The 14,868-nt window shown below is 37.3% G+C and overlaps 1 protein-coding gene across 8 annotated transcripts in view; it reads left to right on the forward strand.

Annotated features, from left to right (window-relative positions):
* The window catches only part of LOC109216682 (phosphoglycerate kinase-like), an 11,780-nt gene extending 6,089 nt beyond the window's left edge, over positions 1–5,691 (forward strand). For 6 of the 8 annotated variants that reach the window (XM_019380857.1, XM_019380858.1, XM_019380863.1 and 3 more), the window contains 8 exons: positions 122–197; positions 2,254–2,330; positions 2,407–2,456; positions 3,042–3,126; positions 3,256–3,354; positions 3,960–4,294; positions 5,071–5,189; positions 5,341–5,691. In XM_019380857.1, the coding sequence (XP_019236402.1) occupies positions 122–197; positions 2,254–2,330; positions 2,407–2,456; positions 3,042–3,126; positions 3,256–3,354; positions 3,960–4,193 (621 nt within the window). In that variant the 3' untranslated portion in view covers positions 4,194–4,294; positions 5,071–5,189; positions 5,341–5,691. The other 2 variants (XM_019380859.1, XM_019380864.1) reach the window with 2 other exon arrangements.
* The last annotated feature ends 9,177 nt before the right edge of the window (positions 5,692–14,868 follow it).

Below are 14,868 nucleotides of genomic sequence, written 5' to 3' on the forward strand. Positions count from 1 at the left end.
CCCCCCCCCGACTCCTTTCCTCATGGGACTTGACTTTGAACATGCCCACTAATATATGAAGTATGCTTACCAATAGATGTGTATTAGCTTCAAAACTAATGAGTGTTTGGCGTTTGTGCAGGCATACCCATTTGAGTTGAATTGGGATGCTATATATGCCAATACGACCCTACCTCTTGTTGTTGACGTAGGAAGTGGTAAATCTCTCTTTTCCCTGATTCAATCTTTCTCTAATTCCGTCTATATTATTTGGGTTTGGATGTGTGCAGTCATTTGATTTCACCAGTAACAGCTCCATATTTACAATAAAACATGATAATTTTCTTGAGGAAGTGTCTGGAGGGATCTAATTTAGTCTTTCAAATATTATTAAAGCCTCATATTTGTGACAATGATTCCACGGGTTCCCCCATAGATTGGTTGTAAATCTGGAATAATACCATTAAAGAGTTCTTACTCTTGAAGGAAGTTTAGACTTTAGAGCCCCTAGTTTCTCTGTTTTATACTTCATTACACCCCAACAATGCTTGTGCTACACTTTCAACAACAAGAACAACTACACTTCAGTCTCAAGCTAGTTGAGCTGGCTAGTTTAACATTTTCTACTGAAGTACAAACCTCTAAACACTCCAAAAAAAAATCAAATATTGCACTTAATGTGAGCGTACTAATATCTAAGTTGCTCGGATTAAGGTGCGGGTATCCGATACAGGGACGGATCCGAGTATCGGATTCGGCAAAATCTAAATTTTAAGATTCGGGGGTGCGGATCCGGATATGGATAGGTGCGGGGATTTGGCTAATAAAAAATAGAGCTATAAAAATATTGTAAATTTTGAGAGTTATTCTGTGAAAAACTTACATGGATATTGTAGAATTTAATCTTTCATTCTCCAAGATGGACATTATTCTTTCATTCTCCTAAATCTTTTTTACTTCTGATTTTGAAAATCAAAATCTCAATTTTTCTCCCAAATTTGTCGATGGACTCCGGTCAAAGTGTCCGAAGTTAGTTGACCGTATCCGGGACGTATCCCGTTCCCGCTCCCGCTCCCATCCCTGACTCGTATCGGGACGGGGACGGTACCAAAATCGAAGAGTCCGCACAACTTAGACTAATATGACAAAGCCTTAATCTTAACTAATTGATATCGCTCATATGGATCTTTTTCTTCCTTTGTTTTATTTTTCGTAATCTCCTTATTTTTAGAAATTGTAGGTCTTTTGAGACAACTTCTTTCCTTATGATATTAGGTCTAATTCGTTCCTTGGTTAACATTTTCAATCATCATGGTTTCACAACTACGGGTTGGTGAATTTGGAGGTTTACGTAGGACATGACTGAACTACCTCAAACGACCTTCTCTCATGTTATTCTCTATGCTTGCTACTTGCACTTCCTGTCGGATGTGATCATTTATGATCTTGTATGACCGCGGCTCATCAAAAATCGTCATTTCGAAAATACTCGTCTTGCAGTGTGTCCCCGTACAAGAGATTTGAGAAATGTGGATAGTATATGCTGAAACTTGTTATAGACATATAATCCTTAAAAGGATATAGTCTTTTCTTGGTTGATTGAGTTTTATATGGTAAAAAAAATCCGACATATAGTGAGAGGGAGTCAGCCACCTTATGCTAATAAGATAAACTTTTAGTTCTGTATTTCCATTAACATACTCTTTATTTAATATGATCCCACTATATATATCGATATACATAGAGATTCATCAACTACATTTCAGCCATCCAATGATCTTGATCTATTCGAAAATTGCTAGAATTGATATATCCATATATCATATTTCTGCAGGCATAAGAGTTGTTTCCTTTATGTTCGGTGGAAATCACATGTTATACTATATTCCAATAAATAGATATATATGGTATGATACAAGTCCATGTTTCCAGAAAAACAAATGGGATGAGATTGGTTCCCAGCATATCTAAACATTTCCTTAGTGTTAGCCTACATATCAAAGTTACCCACGTTGTTGTGCAGCACCGAAGGTTATAATTAGTTCTTAGTTCTCACAGTTGAAGGGGAGCATTGGCGTAACTGGTACAGTTATTGCCATGTGATCAGGAGGTCACGGGTTCGAGCCGTGGAAACAGCCTCTTGCAGAAATGCAGGGTAAGGCTGCGCACATTAGATCCTTGTGGTCCGGCCCTTCCCCGGACACTGCATATAGCGGGAGCTTAGTGGACCAGGCTGCTCTTTTTTTAGTTCTCACAGTTGAAACCAACTTACAGGCAACGGCTTATTTCTGTTCAGAATGGCAAAGACGAGGAAGGATTGGAACTTTCTTGGCATGGAAATGAATGAAAAGGTTTAGTCTTCTGCAGAATGTTTATTCTGCTGCTTTCTGTTCTAAGCTTAATAATTTGGCTTTGCCCTCTTTCCAGTTGGTGAGCCGTTGTCTTGATCATGTTTCTCAATCTAGCATGACAAATGGGTATGTATTCTCCTCCCTTTTGTAATTGCTTTATAAGATATGCACACAGATAGAATTTATCAAGGAGCTGAAATTTGTGATACTAACTCTTCCCAGTATAAGGCTAGGGTATCCAAAAATTTATACATTTGGCGATAAGCATGTGAACTATAAAGACCACAAATAACTTTGAAGTTTGTCAGTAAAACATGTTATCATGACTTATAAGGATGTAAATAAGAGATAGGTATGATCTAGCGATGCCAAAGGTTGGAATAAGTTTGCTGATTTCTGGCTTAAAATGCATGCTACCGATCATAAGGTGCTGCATAAACATTTTTTTGAAGTTGTTATGTTTTTAGAGTGGCATTCTCCAATATCTTCAGCTCAGTGTTGTGTTTAAAATCTGAGTTAGCAACCAATATACCTTATTTCTTTTAATTCTAATTGCTTTAGCAACCAATCTCACATTTCATTGTGTAGTATTGTTATCGGCATCTGCCTCCAAAGTGTGCACTAACTATTGCACTTGTATTATAGCAGCAGATAATCCTCTGTTATATGTGTTGTGAATTTTTGTTTTCTTCTTTCGTGTTTTCTTTTTAGATACTTCATAGCGACAAATGCCACATCAACATTTCGGTCCATTGTTTCCAGTTACCCTGGTGATCTGGTTCTTGTGTCAATACAGGTAGGTGGCGTTTTGTTGCTTCTTTTGAATAGAATCTAAGATACATATCGAAATTCCATGGTCAAGGCTGGCCATGTGATCAATTGTATGTTAATAACAAGGAACAACCAAATTTCCTCGCAACTGCAGTGTCCAAATCCAGATTTCAATAAAAAAGAATACCGATGGAGGATGGTGCAAAGATCATTAGTTGAAGCAATAGCAGACTTACTGGCTTCTGATGGAAAGGTAAAACTGCAGCTCTCTGGTGCTGCGTCTCTGATATGCAATTGAGTCTCTAATTGAATTGCGGTTAACTCTGTGATTGGGAAAGCAACAAATTTTGACATGATTCAAGTAGTAACATAAATGATAGATATTGTTAAGAAGATGGACCATGGTTTTACTCAACTCCAAAAGTTAGCTCATATGATGTAGATTGCTCAAGATTATATAAGAGACCTCTAGTTAAGGGTGAAATGATTTCATCCACTCCACCACATTCGCCGGTGGTGATTACCTACCATATTTTACAGTGACTAAGACTCCTATATAACAATCTCGGGTTATGCTTTGTTAAAAAGGAATCAAATCAATGGGAAGTTGTCTCTTATATTTTTTAACATGTATGAACTTGAAGGGTGGTGCAATCAATCAATAAAGACTCCCTGAATTCACCTTCTTTTATTTTGTCCTTATTTGTCCTTTAATGGTTTGGTCTAAGGTGCAAATATTCATATTCATCATCAGATACCCAAAGTGTGGCTTGGATAGCTAATATGTTTTGTGTGAGAAAGACAAAAGTTATTTCATGAGCGAAGGGTGCTAATCCAGATCTGTTCTCTTAAGCACAGGTATTTCTCCAATCCGATGTAAAAGGAGTTGCAGTGAGAATGAAAGAAGAATTTATGAAATATGGTAAGGGTAAGCTCACAGTAGTACATGACTTGGAAGATAGCACAAGTCATCAAGATGGGTGGTTGAAGGAAAATCCCTTTGGCATTCGATCGGATTGGGAGCAACATGTTATAGACCGTGGATCTCCTATGTACCGATTACTGCTATTGAAATCTTCGAGTTCTGGTTGAGATAGTTGCAACAAAGTGGATTATTCACGAACAAAATCATTCTTAAAAGGACATCTATGGACCAAACTGTGGTTGAGTGGCTATTCTTCTCTCTCTACAAGGTAAATTTCATGCTAACTTTTTCATATCGCGGTATATTATCCTCTGAAACAAATTGACTTGTGCAACCAGGGGAACTATTAAGTCATGAGATTATTATTTTTGATTGGTAAAAGGTTAAGTATGAGATATAATGTTGCATGAAAACTTTTCTTTAGACTCCAAACTGTAGCTATCTAATTCTCTTCCTCATTGCCTTAAATGCGGTGTTCGAGCCAAGAAATGTTATCCCTGAATTCTATCTTTGATTTTCTCATATTCCCTCTTGCAGAGTTGCAGTTTGTGTATGACAATAATTATTTTCTTACTTTACATCTCTTCTATTATGCAATTTAAGCTACATTTGTTGAAAACACAATTTGTCTTTCAGAAATTGTAGTTTTCCTTGTGCTTTTGCTTGTCATGTGGTATTATCTATTTCTTTTCTGGGTACAAAATGATTACTAGAATCATTATTCTTTCCTGTGTGCTATGTCTAAATAGTGTAACCTCTAGTATTTACAAATACAGAAATATACAACTGTCTGGTAAAAATAACCTCGGAAGTCAAGATAAGGTACTTAAATTGGGACGGAAAGATCATATCTACAGACCTCTTAATTTTCATTGAATATCCTGATGGAAGATGCGTATCCTTTTGTGTGAATGTGATACTCAAGCAAGGTAAAAATAACATCTGAAGTAAAGATAAGGTACTAAAATTAGGATTGAAAGATAATCTTATGCTCTTAAGTTTCATTGAATATCTTGATGAAGATGCCTATCTCTGTGTTTGTAGAAAAATACTGTCTGGACCTCCTTAGATGGTCTCGTAGTTTGAACAGTGGGCACACTGAAAAGAACGGGAGCTGCAATATGGTGCCAAAACTATCCACTGGCACCAAAGAGAGAATTCAGGTAGGGAAATAGAGCAGTAGGAGATTCGTTTCACCATCTTCTTCCGTTAACAATGATTGCCTTTATACTTGATTCTTTCTACTCAAACCAAGTCTAAGAAAAGTTGCCCTAAACTTATTTATAATGGCATGCTTTCCTCGGTATATTGTAGTGACCTGTTTGTAGCAGAAGATGACAGTAAGATGGATGCCGATTGAGGCTGCTCAATTGTACCTGGAATGTAGTTAAAGCGGATAAAGAAGCTGGATTTCCATTGGAACAGAAAGAAAAAGATGCAGACACCAGAAGTTTCTTCCTTTTACTGAAGCAAATCATCCCAAGGCTTGTCATTCTAGTTTGTGTCACCTCACATGTTCCATGTCTCCTCATCTATGTATCTATGGCTATGTAAACATTAATCTTTAGTGTTATGTTATAGTGTGTAGCATGAAACTTAAGGTTGTTGGACTAACTAGCCCGAAGATACTCTTAACATGGTGTAATATTATCCGTTTTGAACCAAGCTTGCACGTTTTTTTTACGAAAAGACCTCACACCATTAAGATAACAATGTAGGACTTGTTGGGAATAAACCTCCCACAGTAAATAATATTTACGGTAATAAAAGCGAAATAATAACGTAGCACCGAGATACGGTAATCAAACAAGAATAAAAGAGGGACATCGACACCAAGACTTTTACGTGGAAAATCCTTCTGAAATGAGGGGAAAAACCACGACCCCAAGAGGAGCAATTTATATCACTATAGTAAGAAATTTTACACTTTGTAGGCCCGAGTAAAATACTCCAAATACCATTAGAACAATCAAAAGAAATAACCCTCTTTTTATATTCTCACTTTACTACAATATCGCCATTTTCTTCACAGGCGATTTTTTATACCTTGTTTGTGATGCATCACTCTTTCTTTCTCTCTTTGTTGGTGTGTTTAACAAATGACTCAGGAGCCTCCCTATTTATAGAGATTCAATACTCCTGCCGTCATTAGTGACACCAAATGAAAGATAGAAACTTCAAACTCTTCAATGCGAACAAATCAAAACGACGATTGTCAAATCTATAAAAGCTATAGACACTAGAAGTCTTTGTCAAAGGAAGAAAAACATCTTCCTTAAATCATGGATCACGGGATGGACCCATTAAATTTCTCCCTCCAATCCCATGTACCTGAAGGATATATCTCCAGTTTTTCATATAGAGCTCATGCCGACAAGTTCTGAGCATAGCTCGAACTTGTCTCTTGGAATCACCTTACTCAGCATATCCGCGGATTTTCATTCGTGTGAATCTTTTTTACCTGCAAAGATTCGTTCTCCACTTGCTCACTAATCCAATGATATCTCACATCGATATGCTTCGTTCTTGCATGGTACATGGAGTTCTTGCTCAAGTCTATTACACTTTGACTGTCACAATAAACAACATTCTCCTTCTGATGCAAGTCAAGCTCTTGAAGGAATCGTTTAAGTCGTATCATCTCCTTGCCAGCTTCAGTAGCGACAATGTACTCCACTTTAGTTGTAGGGAGTGAGACACACTTCTGCAACCTCGATTGCCATGATATAGCTCCCCCTGAAAATGTAAACAAATACGCAGTAGTGGATTTTTTCTATTATCAATGTCACATGCCATATAAGCGTCTGTATAGCTCTTCAAGATTGGATCAGATCCTCCAAAACACAAATAGTCTCCTACGGTACCTCTCAGGTACCTGAGTATCCACTAGACTACTTCCTAGTGTTCTTTTCCAGGATTTTCAAGAAACTTGCTGACAACACCGACTGCATGAGCAATATCAGGTCTAGTGCATACAATTGCATACATCAGGCTTCCAACTGCTGATGAATAAGGAACTCTAGTCATGCTTTCTTTTTCCTCATTTGTTGTAGGACACATCTTTTTGTTCAATTTCAGATGACTAGCAAGAGGTGTGCTAATTGGCTTAGCACTCTTCATGTTGAAGCGTTCCAGTACACGTCCAATGTACTTCTCTTGAGACAGCCACAACTTTTTTCTTGTTCGCTCTCGAACTATTTTCATCCCTAAAATTTGTTGTGCTGGGCCCAAGGCTTTCATATCAATTGACTTGGAGAAATCTCCCTTCAACTTTTTAATCAGCTCATTGTCTTTTCCTATAATTAAGCTGTCATCCACATAAAACAACAAAACAATAAAGTCGTTGTCAGAAAATCTTTTGAAGTATACGCATGGATCAGAATAGGTCTTCATGTAAGTTTGACTTTTCAAGAATGAGTTAAATTTTTTGTACCACTGCCTTGGTGCATGCTTCAACCCATAAATACTATTATTCAATTTTCACACCATGTGTTTCTTTTCAGCTACTTCAAATCCTTCTGGCTGCTCCATATAAATCTCCTCTACCAAATCTCCATGAATAAATGCAATTTTCACGCCCAACTGCTCCACTTCAAGATCTAGGCCAGATGTTAAGCTCAAAATTGTTCGAATAAAAGTCATTTTGACAACTGGTGAGAAAACTTTGTCAAAATCAATACCTTTCTTCTGTTCGAACCCTTTTACACCCAATCGAGCTTTGTATTTTACCAACTTGCCATTTTCATCTTTCTTGAGTTTAAAGACCCATTTGTATTTGAGTGGCCTTTTACCCTTTAGAAGTTTAACCAGCCTGTAAGATCCATTATTCTGTAGAGATTCTATTTCTTCTTGCATGGCTTTCATCCACTAGTTCTTTTCTGGATGGGACAACACCCCCCTTAAGGCTTTCTGGCTCCCCTTCATTACTGATGAGGACATACTCTATGGAAGGTTACCTGCATGACTCTACCCTTGGCCTTTCTGATTTCTGCAGAGGCTGAGGTTATTTTTCTCCTTGAGTGGGGTACTCTACTTGCTCGACATCATCATCAAGTTGCTCTTTCTACTCAATAACCTCATCAGGTTGCTCCCCCCTACTTGGCAACCTTACCGATTCTACTTTCTACACTCATGGATTGTTAGAAGTAGAAGAAATGGTAACAAGGTTAGGGGTTATATCATTTTTGGCCTTCTCTAATTGATATATGTAGTTCCTACTTCACTTTCTCGGAAGATTACATCTCTACTTTTGATGACCTTTTTCTTAACAAGATCCCATAATCTGTATCCGAACTCTTCATCTCCATATCCGATGAATATGCAGGGAACATATTTATCATCCAGCTTTGTTCTCTACTCATTTGGTACATGTGCAAAAGCTCTGCAATCAAACACCTTCATATGTGAGTATGACACCTTCTTGTTGGTCCAAACTCTCTCTGGGATGTCAAATTCCAATGGAACTGATGGACTCCTATTGATCATGTAACAAGCTGTCTAAATTGCTTCACCCTAGAATAACTTTGGCAGTTTAACCATTCTGAGCATGCTTCTTACCTTCTCAACAATGGTGCAGTTCAATCTCTCAGCTACACTATTGTGTTGTGGGGTTTCAGGAATTGTCTTTTCATGTCTGATCCCATAGCTCGAATAGTACTCTTCAAATTCCTTTGAAGTGTATTCACCTCCATTGTCAGTTCAGAGATGCTTTAGCTTCCGACTCTTCTTCCTTTCCACTAGAGCATGAAACTTCTAGAAAACTTGAAACACCTAATCTTTGGTTTTCACGATATAATCCCACAATTTTTGTGAATCATCATCAATGAAAGTAAAAAAATATTTGTTACCGCCCATCGATTCTATCTCCATTAGACCACAACCACAAGCATGTACCAAATCAAATATATTCAATTTTCTTCCAGACGATGTCTGAAATGAGACTCTATGTTGTTTACCAAATAAACAGTAGTCACAAGGTTTTACCGTTGTACCTTTGGCAAAAAAGATGAGTGATTTCCTAGCAAGAATCTGCAATCCTTTCTCGCTCATATGACCCATTCTTTTGTGCCACAAATCTGCAAAAATCTCACATTGTGTCGCGTTCAATTCACCTCAGCATATCTCTTTATTTGTCCTGTACGACGTGCCACGAGCAAGATGAATCATTGGCGAGTCTCCAACTTCTGATTTGCAAAATAGATCTCGTATCCATCTCGGTCCAAAGCTATTTCCGAGATTAAGTTCATCCGCAAATCAGGTACATGTCGCGCTTCCTTTAGAATTAGTATGCATATGATATTTGTCTTGATACAAATGTCATTGATCCCTGAAATCTTTGAGTAACTCGTTACCCATTCTCATAATGCCAGAATTACCTGCTACATATCTGCAAAAAAGAGCTCTTATCGGTATGGCATGGTAAGATGCTATTGTATCAACCACCCATTCCGACTCTAGACCTGCCAAGTGCATGCATTTCTCTTCCTCATTTATGAAGAGAACAACATTATCATTGTTTTATACCATGGCAGTTGTGTTGTCGTCATTCTTCTGGTCAGTGCTTTCACCTTTGTCATTCCTTAGATTTGGGCAATCTCTTTTGAAGTGACCCGATTGAACGCAATTGTAGCAATTTCTGACTTTTGATTTGGATCGGTTCTTGGACTTTCCACGACCTCCGGATCTACCATAGTTGCTCGAACTCCTTTGGTATCTCCTACCTCTACCTTCTGTGATGAGAGCATGTCCTTGATTTTCAAGCTTCTTTCTCATCTTTTCATTGAGTAGAAGAGCCGACGTGACGTCCTTCAACTCAATATTAATTTTACTGTTCATGATGTTGTTGCCAATTATCGTACGAAGATGGAAATGAGTTCAGGAGCAAGATGGATTTATCCTATTCCTCGATTTTTACTCCAAGGGTGACAAGCTACATGACTAGTCCATTTAATACATTTAAATGTGACAAACAAATATGTACCTTCACCCATATGTAGGGTGTATAATTGCTTATTCAAATACAATTTATTTTTTAGCAATTTCGATATGTATATGGTTTTTAACCATATCCAAATGCCACATGCAGTGTCTTCATCAATGATGTTATTTACCACATCATCTAATACGTGCAATCTGATTGCACTAGCAACCTTTTCATCCAAGTCAGCCCAATTCTCAATTTTCATGGTATCATGGCATCACTATCTAATACCTTGTGTAATCCTTGTTGGATGAGCAGGTCCCTCATCCTTCTTTTCCATGTTGAGAAACTGCTATCTCTGTTGAATTTTACTACTTCGTATTTTACTCTGGATATTTTATTTTTTTATCGAGTATAGTACTACCGACCGTGAAGAGTATTTATGTGAACGAGAAGAACACGTGCTCAGATACCCGTTGTTGGGAATAAACCTATTATAGTAAATAATATTCACGGTAATAAAAGCAAATTAATAACGTAGCACCGAGATACGGTAATCAAACAAGAATAAAAGAGTAATAACAACACCAAAATTTTTACGTGGAAAATCCTTCTGAATGAGGGAAAAAATTACGACCCCGATAGGAGCAATTGATATCATTATAGCAAGGAATTTTATACTTTGTAGGCCCGAGTAAAATACTCCAAATACCACTACAATAATCAAAGAAATAACCCTCTTTTGATATTTTCACCTCACTACAATATCGCTCACACTCTCTATTTTGTTCACAGACTATTTCCTTATACCCTATCTATGATGCCTCACTCTTTCTTTCTCTCTTTGTTGTTGTGTTTAATAAATGACTTAGAAGCTCTTTATTTATAGAGATTCAATATTCCTGCCATCAGTGACGCCAAATGAAAGATAGAAACTTCAAACACTTCAATGTGAACAAATTAAAGCGTTTACTACCAAATCTATAAACGGTGCAGACATTAGAAGTCTTTGTCATAGGAAGAAAACATCTTCCTAAAATCATGGACCATGAGATGGAGCCATCAGGACTTGGTTCGTACACCCAACAGTTATTTTATGCTGTAATTGTTTTCCTTTATAAATTTAGGAATCATCTTTATTATGTATTTTTTTATGAGGGTTGACTTGAAAAATGTAGTTGAAGAGGAATACTTATCCTTGCTTATTATTAATTATCTCAAGGTTGATGTAAGAGGGGGATTAAAGACTACCAAATTTAGTCTTACTAAATAGAGAATCATAAATTCAGAGAAGAAAAAATTCAGATGTGCTCTTCTTTGTAAAAAATATAAAAGGTTGGTACATGGAATGAGGGTTTGATATGGAAAGTATAGGAAATCAAATTTCATAGGATCTTGTTTGGTCTTAATGAATTTAAATATTTACTCATTTCCTAATTAGGCATATTCATAAGTTAAGCCCAAAGAAATTTTTGTTAGTCACTTGTAATTTTTCTTATTATATGCATGCTAAAATTTAGAGTCTAGATTTAACTAATAAATTATGCGTCTTTTGCTTTGATGATTTGACAAACTTCATGAGAGAACCAGATAAGGAACCTGATACAATTAGTTCTCTTGCATTCAGAGTAACTAGTCAGATGTCTAGTTCAATTCTCAATAAAATCATATAAGGGAACATCAGAGGGAACAAATTTGGCTCAGTTCCCCTGGTCGTCATACAGTCAACTCTACAGCTGTAAAAGCTGCTGCACTGTACCGTCTGGCAGGCTTCTGCACTATACCGTCTGGTAGCAGTACAGCAGCACAGCTGTATCTTGCTAAGGCCAAACTAAAGGATACTTTATTACATCACCCTTGATGACCTCACACACACATATTATCAACATGAGGCAAGGGATTTCATTGCCCTAACACTTGCAAATCAAAAGATAATATTCTCACAAGTGCTAGCCACAATCTTTCTCAAGAACAAAGCTGCTGCAACCTCAAGGACCAGATCCAAAGATTGAAGATATCTTAAGTCCTTAGGTTTGTTGAGTCTTTGTCATTTGTTCTTCATTTGTAACTCCTACTTAGCTTAGTTAGAAGCATTGTGTAGGAAACCCTTGGTAAATCATAAATCCTTGTGTTTGTGTCTTGGCTAGAGTTAGTCGAGTTGTAAAGTCTTTGTAATAGAGTTATTACAAAGTGGCTTGTAATAGAGTTGTTACAAGTTAGTGAGGGATTAAGAGGTTAATTCCTAGGTTATGATAGGTTGTAATCTTAAGTTTGCTCAGCAGTGAAGTTGAAATCCTACAAGGGTAGGTCGTGGTTTTTAATCCCGTGAGCTGGGAGTTTTCCACGTAAATATCGCGTGTTCTTTATTTGCTGCCGATTTACTGTGGGAACAGATAGAGAACCTGGTTCCCTATACTGTTTGGTTTTATAGTCTGTTGCTTACTGTGGGAACTGATAGAGAACCTGGTTCTCTATATAGTTTGGTGGACTCTTAGTTTCTATCAATTGGTATCAGAGCGGGTTCTTTCTAAAAGGTTAACACCTAGAAAGGATCTACATGGCTGCTCCACCAAACTTTGAGGAAGGACAATCAACGTACATAGCACCAAGATACAACGGCCAATACTATGGTTGGTGAAAAATAAGAATGCATGACTTCATCATGGCTGAGGACTCAGAGTTGTGGGGTGTGATTTGTGATGGTCCTTTTGTCCCCATGAAGGCTGTTGGAGAGGGAAAAAGGACTATTACAAAGACAAGAAAAGAGTATAATGATGCTGACAGAAAAATTGTTGAGAAGAACTTCAAGGCGAAGAAGATTCTTGTGTGTGGTATTGGACCAGACGAGTATAATCGTATCTCCGCATGTGAATATGCCAAGGAAATCTAGGAAGTTGTTCAAATGGCTCACGAGGTAACTACTCAGGCAAAACAGTCCAAAATATATATGCTTACAACTGAGTATGAACTCTTTAAAATGAAAGAGGATGAGTCCATTCAAGAGATGCATACCCGTTTCACCTCCATAATCAATGAGCTTCATTCACTTGGTGAAATCATTCCAACCAACAAGCTGGTGCGGAAGATACTCAATGTTCTACTAGGTTCTTGGGAGAACAAGGTTAATGCTATCACTGAAGCCAAAGACCTACGGAAGCTGACTATTGATGAGTGATACGCTCAAATTACACTTTAATAAATAGTGTAAGGCGGTCAGTGTCAAATATAGTAACCCAACAAGGTTGGGGTCGAATCCCACAGGGAATAGGTGTGAAAAGCTACTCGATTAGTGTGTCACTCGACTTATGTCATAATTCTATCCGGTTAATTGTAACAAGAGTATGGTGTAACTGTAATTTGAAGAAATAACTAATGTTGAGATTTAGAATGTAATTAATTGGATTAAAGAAACCAAGGTTGTGTCCCCTTTAATGAAATGTAATGCTACCGGTGTTAATATGTTATATTTCTAATGGAAGGTCCTTTTGATGTGCAAATGATTTCTAAATGACTACCCAATATTTTCCAATAGTTGGGTAGTATTTACTCTTTATAATTTTTCCAAATATAAAAGAGTTGCAATTAAGAACAATCAATATATGCCAAATAAAACCCACTTATTCCTAAGCGATTCTATTAAACAAGGGTTAACGCCTTGAATCTTTGATATTTACTTCTACCAAATTCTAACCCAATTTTCCAAGCAAAGTAAGAATTTAATGGCACTTGTTAATGTTTGCAACCACCAACAATAAATGAAGAATAAGAAGTAAATAAACATCAACCAACCATTATATATATATTCAATGGTAAACACCCATTAACATTACACCCATTTAGGGTCCACAACCTTAGAAATTAAAGTTAGCTACTCATACTAAAATACAAAATGAAGAGAATATTTCATGCCATAAAGCTTACAAAGTGAAAGATTCTTCAACCAAAAGCTTCCAAAAGTGAAGAATATTAAAGCCTTGTATTGTAGCTCCCAAAATCAGATAACATGCCCCCACAAAACCCCAATAAACCTATTTATAGTGGGCCAAAATTCGGGGCAAAATCTGGACAAAAATACCCTTTCCGGTTTAATATGCGACCGCATATCTGTCGCATAACAGACATGCGGTCCGCATTCTTGACATGGCCATCGCATAGTTCAACCCTAGTTTCCAGGCCTTCATCGCATTCATGATTTGCGGTCCGCATTGTAGAAATGCGATCGCATTTTGCGTCGCATTTTCTACCTTCGGCAACCTTCAAGTTGAGTTTGCGGTCCATTCTGCGGCTCGCATATAGGTTATGCGATCGCAGACTGGACCGCATTTCTTGCGTTGGATTTTGCCTAGAACACTGTTGTGGTTTGCGATTCAAGTGCGCATTCTGCGGCTCGCATGATGGATTTGTCATCGCATATCCATATTTGAGATGCCTTTTTGCTCTTTTCTTGTCTTTTTGTGGCTTTTTGAATTCATTTCCATGCTCTTAAGTCCGTAAACCTCATATACTGCAAAAACACTAAAATTACATAAGTATAAAAGATAATTGCATCTAAAACAAGCTAAAATCTAAGACATTTGTATCAAATGTGCCGAAATTCTCCGGCACATCAACACCCCCAACTTAAACTCTTGCTTGTCCTAAGCAACTAAGACAACACTATCCTATTCTAGACTCCATCTACAAGATATGAAACAATAGTGACCGTGGACGGTGTTGTGTTAGTATTACAAGCATGCATTTTCGATTGCTTTACCCTTCCTGAACCATCAATATTTACAAAGACAGTAATCAACTTGTGAAACTTTGAGCCTCAAATAATGTGATAAAATGTTACCCTCAGTTGAGTGCATTTCCATTTGACTCAAAAACTCAACTTCTGTTCAACCTCACAATTCATGTGCTCTCACTAGAAAGAAAGTCCC

The sequence above is a fragment of the Nicotiana attenuata genome, unplaced genomic scaffold (assembly GCF_001879085.1).
Source record: "Nicotiana attenuata strain UT unplaced genomic scaffold, NIATTr2, whole genome shotgun sequence".
In the NCBI taxonomy this organism is placed as follows: Eukaryota; Viridiplantae; Streptophyta; class Magnoliopsida; order Solanales; family Solanaceae; genus Nicotiana; species Nicotiana attenuata.